Raw genomic sequence first — 20,245 nt, forward strand, 5'->3', positions numbered from 1 at the left:
GCTCCATGTCATTGAGCCATTCAGGTAAGTCGAAGTCCCACAAGAAGGAAAAGAAGTGGAAGAGTGCTTCGACATCACCTCAGCAGACGAGACGAGCGAGCATCACCACTCGAGACCTGGCTCTGCGGATTAGCCAGCACTTGAGTCGGCCTGCCCCTTACTTTCCGGAAGTCGTAGAGACCCCCGCTCATTTGAAAGAATTTTAGGAGGCCATGCTCCTCATATCCGGGTAGCTCATTCAGTATGCACCCTGCGAGTTTGGGAGGGGCCCTTACGGAATCCATGCTGGCCACCCCGGCGCAAGTTGAACCTCAGGAATCCACAAATGAATCCGGATCAGCACCAGGCATGCCACTTCAACCTTCCTGATGACGAGGCCAATGCTCCCTGCCCACTGGCGGCGCCATCCTCATTCCTGACTCCGACACCGCGCCAGAGAGGAATCGTCCGATGCTGGCTCCAGCGCAGACTGGAGCCCTGCCTTCCAGACCCCATTCTTATGCCCTAGGATTCAAGGAGAAATGGGAGGGGTCGCTGGGCCCTGAGGAATGCCAGCAATGTGAATAACAAATGGACTGGTGTGAAGATCTGGATAAAGCCAGTTTACTGGATACTTTTCCAGATACTGGCATGCTCTCTCCCCTTACCATGGCTACAGATGAGGGAGCTTCCTTCGCAAGGGTGGTGCGGAGGGCAGCTGATGTCCTTGACCTTAGCTTGCCTTCATTGGCATTCAAAACTAATGTCTTGACTGGAGTGCTTCAGCTGAGAGTGTCCCTATCAGAACCTCTTTTTCCTTTCAGTGAGTCACTTACTGAAATCCTGCTTGGGACTTTCACACTCCCCTCCTGCCTGCCCACAGGCATTACCTGCAGTTCACAGTGAGCAACAAGAATTTTTAGTACGCTGTGCTCTCCTTGGCCTCACCTTGGCCCCTTGGGTGTTCAACAAGGTGATGGCACTGGCTGCAGCTCTTCTGCGAAGATAAGGGGTGCCAGTCTTCCCCTATCTTGATGACTAGCTGTTGAAGGCCTGCTCACACCAGGCTGTCGTCTCCCACCTCCAGACTATGGCGGACCTCCTGCATTCGCTGGGGTTCACTATCAATGTTCCGAAGTCACACCTGACTCCCTCTGAGCTGCTCCCTTTCATCATAGCTGTTCTGGACATGGTGCAGTTTCGGGTCTATCCTCCAAGATATTTGGCTAAGATACCATTGTTTCAGCCTCTATCTTGGATTTTGGTGAGACCTACTCTGAGTTGCTGGGCCTCATGGGCTCCTGCATCCTGCTTGTGACATATGCCAGTTGGCATATGCGGGCTCTGCAGTGGGACCTGAAGTTCAGTGGGTGCAGAATCAGGGAATCTACGACATGGGGCAGATCTCGACGGGAACTGCAAAGAACCTGGGTCACTCCTGGAATGTGGCAGCCATCTGGGAGAGGGGGAGATCGGAGGACTCTGGTGTCCAAGCAATCCGATTGGTATTTAAAGCCTCTCTACCCTCCTTCCAGGGAAGGCTAGTGCAAGTGTCCACAGACAACATCACTGCCATGTGGTACTGGAAGAAGCATGGCGGAGTGGTGTTGTGGACCCTTTGTCACGAGGCCCTGTGTCTCTGAACAGGGCTGGAATGTCAGGGCATATTCCTGTTGGTTCACCATCTGGCAGGATCTCTGAACGCCCAAGCAGACAAACTCAGCCGAAGATGCCTAGTGGATCACAAATGGCGTCTCCACCTAGAGGTTGTGCAAAGTCTCTTTCAGCAGTGGGGAGAGCCTTGGTTAGATCTTTTTGCCACGGATGAGATTTCTGCATGCTGGAGTTTCCAAGGCGGCTCTTGCTCGGAGATGCTTTTCGTCTCGAGTGGAACTCAGGTCTCCTGTATGCCTTACCACCCATACCACTCCTGCCCAGAGTTCTCAAGAAGATCAGGAATGACAGAGCCCAAGTCATCCTTGTGGCTCCAGATTAGGCATGGAGAGTCTGGTATCATGAGCTGTTGAGCCTGGCCATGGGTCCTCCAATCAGGCTGCCCCTTCAGGAGGATCTTCTGTCGCAGCAGCGGGGGAGGGTTCTCCACCCAAACCTGTCAACACTCCACCTTCTTGCATAGAGATTGAGGTGCAAAAGTTGACAGCTTTTGACCTTGCGCCCGAAGTTTGTAAGATTATTTTGGCAGACAGGTGTCCATCTGCCAAGACGCTTTATGCCTGCTGTGTGGCAACATTTAATTTTTGGCTTGATTTACAGAAAGAAACATTGACCCCCCCCTTCTGCCCCCCTTTCTCAGGTTCTTCTGTTCATTCTTTTCCTCCCCAAGCAATCTCAGCTTTACTTCGGTTACCTGACCAACCTTCCCTTTTCCAATCCCCTATTGCGTATGGGTTTTTCAAAGATTAGCAACATATGTTTCTTCCCACTACTTTCGTTATGCCCCAGTGGGACCTCAATGGCATCCTCCATTTGATGCTCTTCACAATTGTCTACTCAGTATCCTTATCATCGAGATGGCCTTTCTTGTGGCAATAACATGTACTTGGGGAGGTCAGTGAGCTTCAGACCTTGTCATCCAAACCTCCTTATCTTAACATCTACACAGACGAACTAGTGCTTTGTACAAGAGCTTCCTTTCTTCCAAATGTGGTCACTCCATTTCAGGTCGGCAAACCATCACTCTGCCTGCTTTATACGCTTTACTGCATCCCTCTAATCTAGTGAATAGTCCCGCCTTTCTAAGTACTTTGGTGCCTTTCTTCTTGTTTTTGCACTCTTTTGATGTCAAATATGCCTGCATTATTTGACAAATGCCCGGAGTGCTCCTGGAAGAAGGCCAAATCAGATCCCCATGAGGTGTGTATCCTCTGCCTTCCCTCTTCCCATGTCCCAGAGGAGTGTGGGATTTGTCAGGGCTTCTCTGGCAGGACCCTGAAGGACAGAAAGAAGATCAGGCTTCAGGGCCTTAAGGAAAGAAGGCTGAAGGCGCAAGGTGGGTCTGGAGGGGCTTCCTCTGCCCGTGCTGAGGCCTCTTGGGGGCTCCCCAGGGGCAGGAAGACCAGCAAGCGTCACCATTCTCCGTCTGGGTCGATTGCACTGACTACGACGTCGAGAGGGATGACTACAGTCTGTTCCCTGTCTCCCCAGGGCTCTGGGTCGAAGCGCCATCGACGCTCGACGTCGAAGGAACTGAACAGACCGCCGTCGAGGTCTCCTGTGATGATTTCGTCGTCGTCCTCGTCGGAGTCGACGTCGAGTGATCGATGTCAAAAGGCCCGGCGTCGACGCTCGCCGTCGAGGCGACACCGCTGTTCGCCGTCGGCGAAAAGGAGAAGATCGCCGTCGAGGGGATCCTCGGCGTTGAAGAGAAGTTCGCCGTCGAGGCGCAGATCGCAGTAGAGGCGAAGGAGGTCGCCGTCGAGGCGCAGGAGGTCGCCGTCGAGGCGCAGGAGGTCGCCGTCGAGGCGAACGAGGTCGACGTCGAGGCGAAGGCATTCGCCGTCGAGGGGTAAGCGGTCGACGTCGAGGAAAGGACGCTCGCCGTCGAGGGACCGACGCTTGCCGCCCGGTCGCCGTTCTTCGATGCCGAAGAGACGAGGAAGGAGTTCTGGCACCATGGGGGGTTCGCCTACGTCCCAGGCTGGGAAGGAAGGCGGATCACCGGGTTCGGTGTACTCCTTGGTGTATACTCCGTCACAGAGGCCGGTTACACCCCCGCCTCCATTACCGAGGGGACTCCCTCCGAGGGACCCTACTCCTCCTCCTCTACCACCACTGCCTCACACTATGCCTCGGCCTCAGCTACCAGCAGACAAGCCGCCTCCGATTCCTCCGAGGTCGGTTTTGCCGCCCAGGCTTCCGACCCCTCCCAAGGGGACCCCTAAGCCGAAGGCCCCGGCCAAGCCAAAGTCGCCCGCCCCGGTGGAACCGGCGGGTCGACCAAAGCCGAGGAAGTCACGATCACGCTCCGGATGGAGAGAAAGATCGAGGAGTCGACGTAGAAGCTCCACCAGGTCAGGACGAGACAAGGGTGTCTCCGGTGGACGACATCAGCACGTTCCAGGATGTTCTCCTGAGGGGGGCTGCAAAATTGGGAATCACGGTGACGGCTCCAACACCCACGACGTCCGTGATATTTAAGACGCTGCACAAGAAGCATTTGTCTAACTCTCTACTGCCACTAGTGCCTGGTTTGGTAGAGCCTGCGGAGGAGCTGTTCCTCACGCCAGCGGTGGTGAAGGCCGCTCCCTCCCGACTTCTGAAGAAGTACAGGGCCCCGGATTCGGACCCGGCTTTCCTGCGGATAGACCCGGTACCTGACTCTGTGATAGTGACGGCGGCCAGGAAGTTACATTCTACCTCCCCGTCCTCCACCGTGCCGCCCGATAAGGAAAGCCGATGGATCGACTCAGCTGGTAGGAAGGCTTGTGGGACTGCATCCACGGCCATGAAGGCGTCCAGCGATGCGGCGTTACTAGGGCGGTATGACCGTGCCCTCTGGGAATCCCTGCAACAGTTCACGGAACACCTGCCACGAGACAAGAGGGAGGACTTCCAGGAGATACTCAAAGAGAGGATGCTGGTTTCAAACCAGGTCATCAGCGCTGCTGCGGATCGCTCTCTTTTGGCTGCCAATTGGTACTGTCATGGGATCAACCAGCGGCGCCATGCTTGGCTCAGGCTCATATCACTCAAGCCGGAGGCCCAGCAGCGGGTGGCCAATCTGCACTTCTCGGGGAAACCCTGTTCGGAAAGCATGCCGATGATGAGATGGCCCGCATGAAGGCGGAGGCAGAGACCCTGACGGCTGTGGGCTTGGAGAAGCCCAAAGAAAAGAAGGCCTACCGCCTGTTCCAGAGACGGTTCGGGGCACAGGGAAGAGGACGGGTCAGTCTTCGGGACAGCAGCAGCAACAACAGCAGCAGTTCCGGAGGCCCTTCCAGAAGCACCAGAAGGGTAGAGGAGGTCAGCAGTTCTCTACAGCGAACAAGGGCGCGGCCGGGTCTCCACCCTGAGCGGTTACTTCCCCTACATCCGTTACCCGCTCCGGTGGGGGGAAGCGTTCAATTTTTTCTGGCAGAGTGGAGAAAAATTACTCAGGACAAGTGGGTGCTGAATATTGTTTGCAATGGATACAGTCTTCGGTTCACCAGCCCGCCTCCATCGATTCCTCCGGTCAGCTCGCAGTTTCAGCTGTGCGAGCTCCAGGCAGAGGCCGATATCCTGTTAAGGAAAAGGGTGATAGAAGACGTACCTCTGTCTCAAAGAGGTAGAGGTCTGTACGCCCGGTTCTTCCTGGTTCGCAAGAAGGACAAGAACGAGTTCAGGCCCATTCTGGATTTGCGACAAGCAAACAAGTGGATTCGCAGAGAGAAGTTTTGCATGCTGTCGTTGCATCAGATTTATCCTCAGCTGCAACAGGGAGACTGCCTGTGTGCCATAGACCTACAGGATGCGTACTTCCATGTGCCCACGGCACACAAACACAGGAAGTTCCTGCGATTCCGAGTCGGCGCCAATCATTATCAGTACACAGTACTGCCATTCGGATTAAAGTCTGCGCCCAGGACATTCTCGAAGTGCATGGCAGTGGTAGCCGCGCACCTAAGGAAGAACAAGGTGTTTGTCTACCCGTACCTGGACGATTGGTTGATCAAGGCCTCCTCCTTCTTGGAAGCTCAAGCGCACTTCCAGAAGACGTGCGTTCTCTTGAACAAGCTGGGGTTGCACATCAACATGTCCAAGTCTGTCCCGACTCTAGTCCAGTGCATACAGTACTTGGGGGCCTCCATCGATACGCTGTCAGCAAGCGTGTCTCCTTCGGAGGAGAGACGATTATCACTCCTTCGGAAGGCTCAGGCTCTTATGACCGCTCCATCTACAACAGTGAGGACGGTGTCTTCTCTACTGGGGTCGATGGCCTCTTGTATCTTCCTCAAGCCTCACGCACGACTGCACATGAGACCATTGCAGGAGTGCTTGGAGGATCAGTAGGATCAGAGGAAAGGATCTTGGGACGACAAGATACGACTGTCTCTGCATGCTCTTCAGTCTCTGAAGTGGTGGTGTTCAGCGGAGAATCTCCTCAGAGGGGTTCCCTTGCACAAGGACATTCCTACGCAGACTATCGTGACGGATGCGTCTCTCCACGGCTGAGGGGCGCACTCCGGAGTCTTACAGATTCAAGGGACGTAGTCCCCGACGGAGTCCACGTACCACATCAATTTCCTGGAACTCAGAGCTGTTCACTTGGCACTGAAGGCCTTTCATCCGTCCTTCCGGACCAACTCTCTGTTTGTTCAGACGAACAATACGACCACGATGTATTACCTCAACAAGCAGGGGGGGTCGAGATCACACACTCTGTCGCAGGAGGCGCAGGCGATCTGGCACTGGCTTCTGGCCAGAGGACTGACGATAACGGCTACCCATCTGCCAGGTGTGCAGAATGTTCAGGCGGACGCACTGAGCAGGCTGATTCAGGAAAACCACGAATGGGTCATAAACGACGAAGTGCTAGAAGAAGTCTTCGCAAGGTGGGGGACTCCAGACGTAGATCTGTTCGCCACCGCCGAAAACAGCAAATGCCGAGACTTCGCCTCCAGGTACTACAAGCCAGGGACGCTGGGGAATGCGCTATGGATCAACTGGTCGAACAGCTTTCTGTACGCTTTTCCACCCATTCCCCTGATTCCGGCGGTGCTCATCAAACTGTCCCAGTCAAGGGCTCGGATGATCCTGATAGCCTCGGAATGGCCCAGGCAGTGTTGGTTCACGGACCTGCTTCACCGGTCTCCCCTTCCTCACATGCGGCTGCCGTGCAGGCTGGACCTTCTCACAAAGTTTGGGGGGCAGATGTTGCACCCCAAACTCTCGTCTTTGGGTTTGGGGGCATGGCTCCTGAGATAGTGCAATATGGCCATCTGAATCTCCCAGAAGATTGCATGGACATACTGAAGGAGGCTAAGCGACCTTCCACTAGGACTTCTTATGCTTACAAGTGGAAGAGGTTTTGCATCTGGTGCAAGTCCAAGAACTATGACCCGACGACATGTAAGGAAGATGTCATCCTTCCATATCTTCTACATCTGGCGCAGTCTGGCCTTAATGTCCATTCCATTAAGGTGCATTTGGCTGCATTGACTGCCTACAGGAAATGCCCTTCACAGACTTCCTTCTTCCAGATCCCTGTGATCAAAGATTTTTTGGAAGGCTTGAAGAAAGTGTTCACTCCTGTCAGGCTTCCTTCGCCTTCATGGGAACTGAATGTGGTGCTGTCCAGATTGATGAAGGAGCCTTTTGGACCTATCCATAAGGCTTCGTTGCAGCACCTGTCCTGGAAGGCGGCGTTCCTTGTGGCCATTACATCGGCCCGCAGGGTGAGTGAAATTCGGGAAACATCCTTTACAACGCAACTTTTACCACGCAGTGATTTTACATCGCAACTTTTACAACGCAAACCATTACAACGCATTGCGCTGGGGGGCGCTCCAGGATAGGGAATAGATTTAATTTACTATCCAACACCTTCCCTAGTGTCCACGGGGACTGGAGTTGGAATAGTAAATTAAACTATTCACTATCCAGCACCCCAAAGCGCTATGCGTTGTAATGGTATGCGTTGTAAAAACTGCGATGTAAAAGCATGCGATGTAAAAGCATGCGTTGTAATGTCATACATCCGTGAAATTCAGGCGCTGTATTTCCAAGAACCTTATACTATATTTCATGCTGCTAAGGTTGTTATGCGTACTCACCCTAAATTTCTTCCTAAACTTATATCTAACTTTCATGTTAACCAGACCATAACTTTACCTACGTTTTTTCAGAATCCTTCCTCTCCAGCGGAAAGGTCCCTGCATTCCCTGGATGTCAGGAGGGTGTTGAAATTTCATCTGGATAAAACCAAGGATATTCGTAGGTCAGACCAATTGTTTATCAATTATAGATCAGTCAGGACAGGTCTTGCCACCTCTAAACAGTCCATTTCTAGGTGGATTGTGTCCTGTATACAGTTGTGTTACCAAAAAGCTGGTAAGTCCTTAGGGGGTAAACCTAAGGCTCATTCCACCAGGGGCAAAGCTGCTATGACTGCTTTGCTCCGTAATGTTCCAATTGCAGAAATCTGCAAGGCGGCCACTTGGAAGGCAGTCCATACCTTTGCTAAGCATTACTGCCTGGACACTGATGCCAGGGCAGACGCTCAGGTTGGGCAGGCTTCGCTGCGAAATCTGTTCGCACAGTAGTGGTGTTATTTCTCTTTTCTCCACCGCCACTTTGGTGTGGGGATGGGCTTGCCATTCTATTCACTATATTATGACTATACACAGATATCCCCTACTACAGAAGGAGTAGTTCCTGTCCTGTAACTCCAGTTCTGTAGTAGGGGTATCTCTGTTATAGTCATAAGCGCCCTCCTGCCTCCCCGGTGGAGGGAGATATTCATGTAAGGAATGCTACAGTTCTGGCGTGTTACGCCTTCAAAAAGAACTGAAAGTAAAAGGGACCTGCAGTGCATTCTGGGGTACTGTGAAGTTCTGGAAAGTTCTCTTAAAGGCACAGTATCCTGTTCTGAGCCACATAATGGCAGCCTATGGGGCTTGTCTGTCCATGTCCTCCTCTCTATCATTCCAGAGGGATTTTGCTGTTAAAGCAAGGGAAATCTGGACAGGCCTTGCTGTTTGTGGATTTTTGGTGGAATTTCTAGTTGAAGTACTGGACAGTAGTGTAGCCTGTGGATATAGGCTGAATTATCTGTCTTTAATTCTCTCTTAAGTGTCTGTGCAGTTCTGCATTTTTCGACACCTTAAGAGATTATTTTTTATTGCTCCGGGGTCCACGCACATGGGCGGGACTATTCACTAGATTATGACTATAACAGAGATACCCCTGCTACAGAACTGGAGTTACAGGACAGAAACTACTCCTTCGTGGGGTATGTCTGAATTAAGAAAGGACAGGCGGTGTAGAAGAGGACCATCCCACGATGGATCACTCTCTGCATCAAAATCTGTTACACATTGGCTAAGAAGCATCCCCTAGGGTTTGGTTGCTCATTCCACCCGAGCTATAGCTGCAACCACTGTGTTAGCTTGCGAAGCCCATGTCCTGGACATCTTTCTGGCAGCAACATGGGTTTCCCTGCACACGTTCACTAAACACTACTGTCTGGACAGTCAGGTCCTTAGGGATGTGTAATTTGCCCGTTCAGTCCTGCAGGCTACAAGTCTCCTTCAGATGAATAAGTTACTTACGTTCAGTAAAATCTTATCTAGTAAAGTCACTATCTAGCCTCAAATTCCTTAAGAACCCACCAATCCTCCCTGCTCTGGCAACGGATTTCTAGTGACAGGACCTCCTCCTTTAAGGGTCCTAGTTCAGTGTACTTTGTGGCTCCGCTCCTCTGGTGTTGAATATTGCAAATATAATAAGACGTCAACGCACCTGGGCGGCGCCATATACACATATCATACTTTATTTCCGGCACCCATGATGTCACGTGGAGCTGAATGACACCATCTACCAGTGCACAGGGCTACTGCTCATACAAAATGTCCAGATCCAGTCTGACGCATGGGGATAATTCTAAGGTAAGGAATCTGCAGCTAGATACAGTGTCTATCTGATAAGGCATTATAGAATGTAAGTAAGTTGCTCATTACGCACTTTTGAGCAATATGAAGCTGTGGAAAAGCCATGTTTAGTGGCTAAATTGCACAATGTAAAATCCTGACTTCTCAACTTCACCAAACTGTGTGATCCGAAGCAAATATGTCATATCACTGTTACTCCTTTTTCTTAATGATCACATATTTGAGCGCCTTCAAATATGTGAGATCATGATATAGGCTGTACTAAAAATATTCTCATGTTTTATTTAATGGAATATAATTTTGCTCCATCTATAATAAAAATCTAGGCCACTTACAGAGTGTATGAGAAGTCTTCTTCCCACATATTAGACTTTTATGACTGCTAGAGGACGAGTTTGACAAAAAATCTTAGGCCTGTAGCAGCCAGCCAGGGGGCAGAGCTCAAGTTTCTCATATACACAAAGGCAAAAGGAGCCAGAAATGTTTACAACGTTCCTGCAGGCAGCGTAGTGTAGCAATAAAGTGAGGAGGGAGAAGCTGTGCCAAAATCCTAACCCAATATAATTGTGTCATAAGTAGGTGTCAGTATATCCATGACACCCTCTCCTTTCCTCAACCTGGGAGGCTCTGCCTGTGTACCCAGCAGCTGCAGGCTTGTAGCTCACCCTGGGAATCACACCTTAGTTCTGAGAAAGCCTCAAGCAATTTCAAGGGGCAGAGAGGAGCTGTAAATGTGTGACTAATGTATTTTAATACAGTGATATGGGAACCAGACTTGAAATGAGTTAGTGTCACTTGTGATGCGTGGCACTTGGCAGAGCTGGGCAAGGGGAACTATGATACATCTTTGCAGACTCTCATCCTCGTGCCTGCTCGTCATTTCCCTGAGACTACTGCTAGCCCAGCAGTGGGAATCTGCTGCACTGCAACATCCCCACCCTGCTCACCCCTGGAACATTCCACTCTCTCAGTGAGTGTACTGGTCAGTGTCGTTTCTCCCATGGCAGGCGCAATCTTGAATGTGCAGGAGTGTTACAAGGTCGTGGATCTCTGGCCTGACTCTTGAAGCTCCGTGCTATAATGTGCATTAGTGTGAGTGCGCCCATGTTCTGGGTGTTTGTGTACTCGCATAAGTAAGCAGCACTCCAAATTCCATCCCAGGGGTGGGGAAGTCTTTTAAAGCATTAGCAATGTATTCATTGTTCAATAGAAACATGGAGAACGCATGTACTCAAATGTTTTCACAAATATTAATTCATATTTGGCCAGATGTAGGTGGCCAAATAGCGAGCACTAACGCTGAATTTCAGCTTTTGCGATCGCTATTTGGCTGCAAGTAATGTAGGTGAGTTGAAACCTACTAGCAAAATAAGAAATCGCAAAATTGCGATTCCTTATTTTGCTCTTGCATTTAAGGAATCGCAAATTGTGATTCCTTAAATGCAATGTAAGTAGCACAAAAGAAAGTGCACTTCAGCCTTAAGGAATCGCTAATTACCACCAACTTCAAGTTGGGGGTAATTAGCCATTTCCTTTAAAAGCACATTTTGCTTTTTTTTTTTTTAAATCTTTTTATTAAAAATGAAAAACAAACAAGGCAAAAAATACAGTACAATAGGATATCAGTCCGAACGAGGAAGGAGGAGCAAAAAGAACCATACAGTAAATTATATAAATCATATCAGGGAAGGGAAGCAGGGGAGAGACGAGCTCCAGATCAGTTACATATATTACATTACAAGGAATGGTAGATCAGGGGGAAAGTGGAACTTCAGGGACATCCAAAAGAGGAGGAGTGCAAATATCTCCACGGTAAGTTTTCCATTGACCCCAAATCTTACCCCACTTCCTAGGTCGCCCCTGTGCCACATAGACCGTGTTTTCCACAAGCTACCCAGCTTCTCGGAAGCAAAAAGCGGAGTCGCCCGGGTCAGTCGATCTTTACAACCCATCGCACTGTTTGCGCAGTTCCATATCCGTACCGCAATATTTGTGGGCCCCGAGAGTCTCCCTCCATCTAGTCTAGAATAAAGCGCTCTATAATAATCGCCCCCCGGCAACAACCACCTATCCATTGCAAACGCAGGGTTCAATTCGGGGCCATTCATACCATGATTAATGGCCCCCAATTGAGACGCCCAGTAATACCGTTTGATGTCGCCGAGAGCGATACCACCATCATACCATGGGAGCGTCAGCCTGGCGAGGGCGATACGCGAACGCCCATCCCAAATCAACTTCCTCTGGAGACCCTCAATAGCCCGAAAATAGCTCGCGGGGATTACATCAAAGGTGTTTTGAAGAGCATATAGAAAGCGTGGCAATGACATCATCTTAAAAAGCGCCGCACGGCCGAGTGGCGAAAGCGGCAGCTTGCGCCAGCGCACCACGTCCAACTTCAACCGGTTTAGTGGCGGGAGCAAATTCTGTTCATGTCGGACAGTCTGGTTCAACGATATATACACCCCAAGATACCTAAAACCCGTATGTGCAACCTGGATGGGACAATCGCGCGGCAAATGAGGGACATCACCCGAGCGGACATATAAATAAGATTTCGTCCAGTTGATGACTAGGCCTGAATTTCTACCAAAAGATGTGAGGACATCGAACAAAACAATTAACGACTTCCTAGGCGACGTCAGGTACAACAGTATATCGTCCGCATAGAGCGAAATACGATCTTCAAAGTCTGGGGCCCACTGAATACCCTTCATCGACGGTTCCCATCTAATCCATGCAGCAAGGGGCTCAAGAGCAAGGACAAATAAGAGCGGAGACAATGGACAACCCTGTCTTGTACCTCTTCCAAGAGCGAAAGGCTTAGAGACCCGACCATTCACCACAATTTGAGCCAACGGATCTTCATAGAGGAGCTTGACCCAGCGAATAAAGCCAGGACCAAAACCAAACTTGGCCAGCACGGCCCACAAATATGGCCACTCCACAGTATCAAAAGCCATCGTGGCATCCAAGGAGGCCAAGATGGCCGGCTCACTCAATGACGAAGTCCTCGCGAGAACGCCATGCAACCGTCGCAGATTCAGGGCCGTATTCCGATGAGGGATGAAACCGGATTGGTCTGGATGAATCAAGTCACCAATCACCTTTATTATACGGTTGGCCAATAATTTAGCGAGAATATGGGTTCTGCGTTGAGGAGTGATATCGGCCTATATGAGGCACAGCGGTCCCTTGGCTTCCCTTCCTTATGAATCACCACTATGGTCGCAAGACACTGATCACTGGGAAGGGAGCCTATATCTCGCGATTCCAAGAACATGTCACGACCATACGGCGCTACTTTATCGGGGCGCAGTTTATAAAGTTCAATCGGGAGACCATTAGGACCCATCGCCTTTCCCGAACGAATGGAACGAATAGCAAGAGCTACTTCATCTACGGTTATTACGGCATCCAGCGACTCTCTATCCGAGTCAGATAAGCTGGGCAATGCTATATCGCGTAACAATAAATGGGAATCTTCTTCCGGCCCATCAAACACGGGGGAGTACACTTCCTGGAAATGCTCCGCAAAACTCTGGACGATCTCCTCAGGTTCAGTCACACGCATACCATTCACTCTCTCAATCACGGGAACCACACGACTAGCCCTCTATTTTTTGTCCAACCATGCTATCAATTTATCCCCGACATCGTACAACTGACCCTGCTGCTCCCTGCCCATGACTTTCACGGCATCCGTGACCAGTGCCCTGTAGTCGAGTTGTTTAAGACGCAAGATATGCATCTTCTAAGGGGTGACGCCCTGTTCTAGATCACGCTCCAACTCGGTGATCTCTGTCTCTAGTCTAACCACCTCCTCATTCCTACTCTTCTTTGTACCAGCAATCAATGACCACGCCTGACCTCGGATGACTATATTAAAAGCCTCCCAGAGCGACACTGCAGAAGACACCGATCCCTGGTTCACAACAAAATAGTGGTCGAGGGATTTGACTAACGCCGCACGGGTCTTAGGAGTACGGAGATACCACGGATTAATTGGGGCCACCCGCCCCTCCGCACCTACACGCAACTCTATCCGAAGCCACAATGGGGAGTGATCTGATATTCCCCGAGCTAGATGGCGGACCTCAGTAACAGAGGAGGCATGCGCAGCTGGTATCAGAATGTAATCAATCCTGGAAAGGCTACTGTGGGCACCTGAGTGGAAAGTGTATTGGTTCTGGGCCGGGTGTAGCAGTCTCCAGCAGTCCACCAACCCCAGTGTGTCTATTAAGCCACTAAGCCAATTCTGAGACCCTGCGAGGTCCCTGGGTGGGTATCGATCTTCCCTACAGGAGACAACTGAGTTAAAATCTCCGCCCACAATCAGAGTCCCCTCAGGAAGCCCCAATATTACTCGTCCCAAGTCCGCAAAATTTGTCGACTGTAGACCCGGGGGGACGTAAACAGAGAGCAAGGATATAATCCTACCCTCCCATCGTCCAGTGATAGCCACGTAGCGCCCCCTATCATCTAAGAGTGTTGCATCTATTGCTAAGGGGAGAGAATTCCTAATTAGGATACCCACCCCGCTAGATCCAGAGGAGAACCCCGCATGGGCAACCAGGCGATACCCTCTCCGGTTCATGGCATGAAAAGTGTTACCAATCAAGTGTGTTTCCTGTAACAATACCACATCTGGGGAAAGTCGCTTCAACAATTGTAACACAACCCCTCGTTTTATCCTGTCCCCCAACCCATTCACATTCCAACTCATTAGTCTCAATCCCCTACCCCCATCCCAAAAGTGAAAGCGGATCCAACCCCTCTCGGAACTCAGCATCCAAATCAATTGACAGAACAATATGTTGCCTTGCACTGAACCAAAACATACCCACTTAAACACCCCCCACCCTCAAACCAGAAACCCGTTACAAATCCCCCCACCCTGCACCCCTGCGTAAGACTAAATAGCCACCCCAACTTGCAGTGTGCCTGTCGCCCTAACATCAACCTAGTCTACAAAAAGAAACCCTAGAGGAGGAAAGAGTCCCATCAATCGCCCCACCACCCCCGGGTACGACACATCAAATCATACAATAAAAGTCATTGAACCATAGACAGGGTTATCAATAAAGTTCAGAGACCGGAAACCACGCTCCTATTCCTGCTCCGTCGGGCCACCCTCCGCTCCTCCAGAATGTTCCTCCCGGCCACGTTGGTGCGGCAAAGTGTCTAGCCAGTTCCCCGCCATCTCTGGACGATCAAAAAAATATGTTCGTTCCCCGAATTCAACGCGCAGCCTGGCTGGAAAAAGCATTGCGTATTTCAGTTCCATCTCCCTCAGTCGGCGTTTGACGCCCAGAAATCCAAGTCTTTGCTTTTGGACAGACTGTGTAAAGTCCGGATAGAAACTTACAGTGGTATTTTCATATGTCGTGGGTCCATTCGTCCGCGAGGCCTGCAGGATAGCGTCTCTGTCCCTGAAATTAAAGATTCTGGCGATGAGAGGTCGCGGCGAGGGACCCACCTTCGGTTTACCACCCGGTACTCTGTGGGCTCGTTCAACCACAAAAAACTTGCTCAGACCTTTAGGAGCGAGGTGCTTGATGATGAGATCTTCCACAAAAAGATCGGCCGCTGGATCCTCTGATTTTTCCGGGACCCCTATAATGCGTATGTTATTACGCCGGGCCCTGCTTTCAAAGTCCTCCAACCGGCGGGCAAAAAAGTCATTCGAGGTCCTCATGTTGCGGACCTCTGTCTGCAAGTCGGACGCATCACCTGTGAGGCTGGAAGTTTTCAGATCTAATGATTTGAACTTTTCATTGGTTTTTGATAAATCCGTACGGATCAAATTAACATCGATCGGGAAGGTGTCCAGCTTGTGGGCGAGAGTCTCAAATTGTTGGCCGATGGATGCCTTTATCCCGTCCAGGGCACCCATGACGTCTTGCAAAGTCAATTCTATCGATGAGGCCGGGTCCTCCTTAGTACCATCTAGTGATCTACACGGTTCACCAGGGGATCCTTTAGATTGAGCATATCGATCCATATTGTTCGCTTGGGTGTAGCCACCTCGCCGAGTGGTCTTGGATTTTTGCTTGTCGCCATCAGGTTTAGTCGCCATCACGGACAAGGAGGCCTTCCAGAGTAGTGGGCAACAAGAGAAAATGGCCGCACCGGGAACTGCAATCCAACCAGCAGTGGCGACCAGAGTGCACAGTTCGTCCGGGCCCAGTATACACAGTCGGAACAGCACCTTTGATCGCTTAGCCGTCAAATAGCTTATGCTAGTAGAAGGCTCGCTCTCAGATAGGATCAGACTGGGGCCTCAGAAAAGAAAGTGAAAGTCAGATCAGTGTCTCCTCAGGCCGCTGTTGTTCAACTACTGCCCGGGCATCATACCAACTCGAGCTCCGGGCAATTCCGAGGTGCAGGCCGCAATATTCAAATCGGTGTTATTCCGGTTCCTGATGTCCGATTTAAATTTGGACAACGGTGTCCGCCTGAGCTATGGCTCGTCTTCGATAACCCGTCAATGTGATCAGGATAAGTTTCAGGATAGATGCGGGAGGTTGCGAGGGTCTCGGGAGCACTATGCTCACGCGGCCATCATGGTTACGCGCGAAGCTCCTCCTCCCATTTTGCTTTTTTTAAAGTGCCAGGTGGCACACATTCATGCCCTTAGAGCATGTATGTGCGCCACATGTGCACACATGGACATTTCAGTGGTGCAACAGGGTGTCCTTTTGACACCCTGGCACCCTTGAAAACGCGCCCGCTATTTGCGATTCTCTAATAGCGAATTGCAAATAGTGAATATCTTCCCATTCATTCCTATGGGCCTCCTAGCCCATAGGAATGAATGGGTAGGTATTCCTTATTAGCAAATCTCAATTTGCGATTAGCTATTAAGGAATATTAAGGATTTGCTAATATTTTAGCGATTCCTACCTACATTCAATTTTGTGAGTCCTTAATAGCGAATCGGTAAAATTCGCTAAAAAGGATTCGCAAATTAGATTTTACCTACATATGGCCCATTGTCAGTACACTTCTTCAGATTTTAATTTCAAGAAATTTTGTTTTTCTTTATTGACTTTTTAATTATATCTTGGCTGCCCCAATGCCAAATTCATTTTGGTATATACAAAGCCACACAAATCCAGATGTGCGTGGCTTTGTATTAACAAATAAAGGAACACAACGCACCTCATAGTGCTACCTTGTGTTACCTATTTCAGGTAGAGGCTACTTAGGTGGTGCATGGGCATTTCCATGTATCACCCATGTATTTTGAGGCTAACTAATATTTGTACATTTGTGACTATGGATTTGCAACAAAAAGGTGCGCACAGGAGAGAGCAGAGCTGTGCATAGATTTGAAAAACTGGTGCTGTTCTCTCTCTCTCTTTCATGCAACGCATAGCAGCAACTTCGCTTGCTACTCTGTGCTGTGCAAAATGTTAGTAAATATGCCTCCACTATATATTGTACAAAATAGTTGCTAGCCATGCAGTGTTGGAATGCCTTCGAAATGTCACTTGTTATACTTTGATGTAGAGGCTTGATTACATTTTGAACATTTTGGATTAAATTATGTGAGTGTTTTCTTCATGTTTCCTAACTTGTATCTATAGCATCTTATGGAAGAATACACACACAGGCTGAGGTGGCCACTGGAGGGAAAGAACTGATTTTGACATGCAGTGCTGAAGGGTTCCCTCTTCCGAGTGTGTTTTGGCAGTGCAACAAGCTCAACATCAGTTTGCCATCAAATACAAGCAACACCATGACTGCAGATGGACTTTACAATGTAACAAGCGCTATCAGATCAGAACTGAGGCTTGGAAAAGACTGCATCTGCCTCTTCTGGAATAAAGACCTGCAGGAAATCACCTCTGCCAAAATCTTCAGTCAAGGTAAAGGCAACACCTTTCTCCAGGTCCTTGAATGGCACATGGTTGAGTTTGGTTTTTTCAAAGTGGATCTCAACACTAGCATTCAAAATAAGTTTGAGTGGTGGAAAGAGTGAGTGAGAGGGCGAGGATGCTTGTGTAGAGCATGATTGCTAAACCCATCACCTAGAGGTGCTTCCCTGCTGAAGAGGTGGCAGTCACCAGGGTAGTTCGCTGTGCAATTTCCTTTGGGAGACCAGGTGAGTACTCCTGGTATATGTGCATGGTGGTATTGCGAAACGAAAAGTTCATATTCATGTTTACCTCTGTGCTGTCTAGTCCTGGTTTCGGAAAAGAGTTCAGGTAAATTTGCATATAGTGGGGGAGGACTTCAACAACGTAAAGTTCCCAGGGCTAGATAAATCAGGGCCCTCCGCACACTTTTTCAGAAAAACAGCACTGGCTAGCTTCGCACACACGCTCAGGCTTGTGAACCTCTGTTGAAAATGCCACCCAGATTGCTGCAAATACTCTTACTTCTCTGGCGTCCATAAAGTCTTCTCTAGGCTAGATTACATTTTCATCCCAGCAGGAGAGGTACCCGTGGTAACAAGCGCTGAATACCAAGCTACAGGGAATTTTGATCACCCTATGGCTGCGCTCCTGTGTACCTGAAACGGAATGGCGATTAAATGCCTGGGAATTGCGATATTCTCAAGTGTCAAAAGAGTTAAGTGTTGACACAACTATATTTTGAGGAAAACAAAGAATCCGTCAACTCAGCTGATGCACTGTGGGAAGCGTACAAAGTGGTCCTCAGAGATAGAGCAGAAAATATTATAGCTCATAAACGTAAGAAAAAGACACAGGACATGGAAGAAATTGAGGGCTGCCTGCTTGCTCTTTAGGAGCTGATGTGGTCCGACAAGTACCCTCAGACACTCCTCAGTATTTGCAATTCTCTGGGGAGAATGAAGTTTCCTGACCAATAAGGAGGTGAGAACCCAGAGACTGGCTACACAGCATAGATTGTATGATGTGGGTGACAAGGCCGGTAGGCTACTGCCATGGCTGGGCCATTGAGAAATAGAAACACTGTGGGTACACACCATTATAGACGAAGAGGGCAATGTATACAATACCGCCAAGGAGGCTGCCCAAGCATTTGTCCGGTACTATGAGACTTTCTATGAGGCACGTTCGCTTGCTGCCACTTCACTGATAGAAGCCTATCTCTCAGAGATTCAGATGCCGAACCTCCCACTGGAAGATCACAGTGATCTGGAAGAGGACATTACCCTCGCAGAAGTGAGAGGCCATAGTCCAACCTGGCAAAGTCCCCGGGCTCAACAGAACACCAGCAGAGTTCTTTAAAAGAAACGCCTGTATCCATGGACCGCCCCTGCTGCAGTTTTCATGAGGCCAAAAAAAGAAGCAATGCTGCTGCGAGATTTGCGGAAAGCCACAATAATTCTGACCCACAAACCAGGGAAGCTACCCACGCACTGTGGCTCCTATCGCCGAATCTTCTCAATGTTAGGACTAAGATCTTGGCGTCAGTACTGGCCTCATGGCTGGTGAAAGTCATCTCCCCCTTAATACACAATGACCAATCTGGCTTTATGTCAAAATGATTGACTAGGTTTAATCTATGCAGACTGTATAACTGGCAAGAGACAGTCTGCATCAGAAAGGATCTGCATGATTTACTTACACTAGATTCAGAGAAAGCATTTGATGCGGTCTACTGGCCCTTTTTAGTGCAGGCCCTTTCCAAATTTGGTTTTGGCCCCAAATTCCAGTCATGGGTCAGCTTGCTCTACAAAGACCTAATAGCAGCAGTACGGGTAAACGGCGTCATGTAAAACAAATTCACTTTAGGACAGGTACCAGGCAGGGATGCCCCTTTGTCTCCCCTCCTGTTGGCCCTGGAACCCCTAGGATGCTTAAATTCGGATGCACCCCGACATTGGAGGATTTCAGACAGAGAGAGAATTTCACTATACATGGATGACATCCTTCTTTACATAACCCACCCAAGCAAAACTATCCCAGTAATATTACGGGTGTTTGACGACTATGGTGAACATTTAAGATACTCGATCAACAGGGATAAGTCAGGCCTCTATCATACAGGCCTGCTACCAGAACTTGACACTCTGCCTCAACGTCGACGTGTAGAAAGGGAGGGCTTCAGATATCTCAGCGTGTTTAAAACCATAGATTGAAAGTGAGACCTGAACCACAACCTCCAAAGAATTAATCTGGAGTTCCAGGCTGATGTTGACCGGTGGAGGAGACTGCCTTTGACACCTCGGTAAGCCCGTCTACGCCCGTCCGCGCCTAGCCTGCGCCCAGCGCCAGACCCCCTTGTCCCCACAAGACCCACCCCGTCCGGATCACATACGACGACGCTACCCTCTCAGCTATAAACCCCGGCCGCTCACCACAATGCTACCTGGCTGCCCCGGGCCACACCCATGGACCCTTCACCTGCCACTCCTGCAAGTTCGACTGCATCAAGAACCAAACCAAACCCACTAACACCAAACAGTGCCCCGACAACAACTACCTGAAGTGCATCCTCCTCAACACCCGCTCGGTCCACAAACACTCCATTGAACTTTGGAATCTCCTCGACACCACATCTCCGGACGTCGCCTTCCTCACAGAAACATGGATGAACGCCTCTTCTGCCCCCGACATCGCCATAGCCATCCCGGACGGCTACAAGATCATCCGGAAGGATCGCACCAATCAAACTGGAGGAGGCATCGCCATAGTCCACAAGAACACCATCCGCAT

General features: G+C 49.8%; 1 protein-coding gene across 3 annotated transcripts in view; it reads left to right on the forward strand.

Annotated features, from left to right (window-relative positions):
- Positions 1–20,245, forward strand: part of LOC144818516 (programmed cell death 1 ligand 2-like) — a 432,156-nt gene that overhangs the window by 203,713 nt on the left and 208,198 nt on the right. For all 3 annotated transcript variants that reach the window (XM_078676009.1, XM_078676007.1, XM_078676008.1), the window contains exon 4: positions 17,183–17,464. In XM_078676009.1, coding sequence (XP_078532135.1) covers positions 17,183–17,464 — 282 coding nt within the window. The remainder of the gene's footprint in view (positions 1–17,182; positions 17,465–20,245) is intronic.

The sequence above is a fragment of the Lissotriton helveticus genome, chromosome 2_1 (assembly GCF_964261635.1).
Source record: "Lissotriton helveticus chromosome 2_1, aLisHel1.1, whole genome shotgun sequence".
NCBI lineage: Eukaryota > Metazoa > Chordata > Amphibia > Caudata > Salamandridae > Lissotriton > Lissotriton helveticus.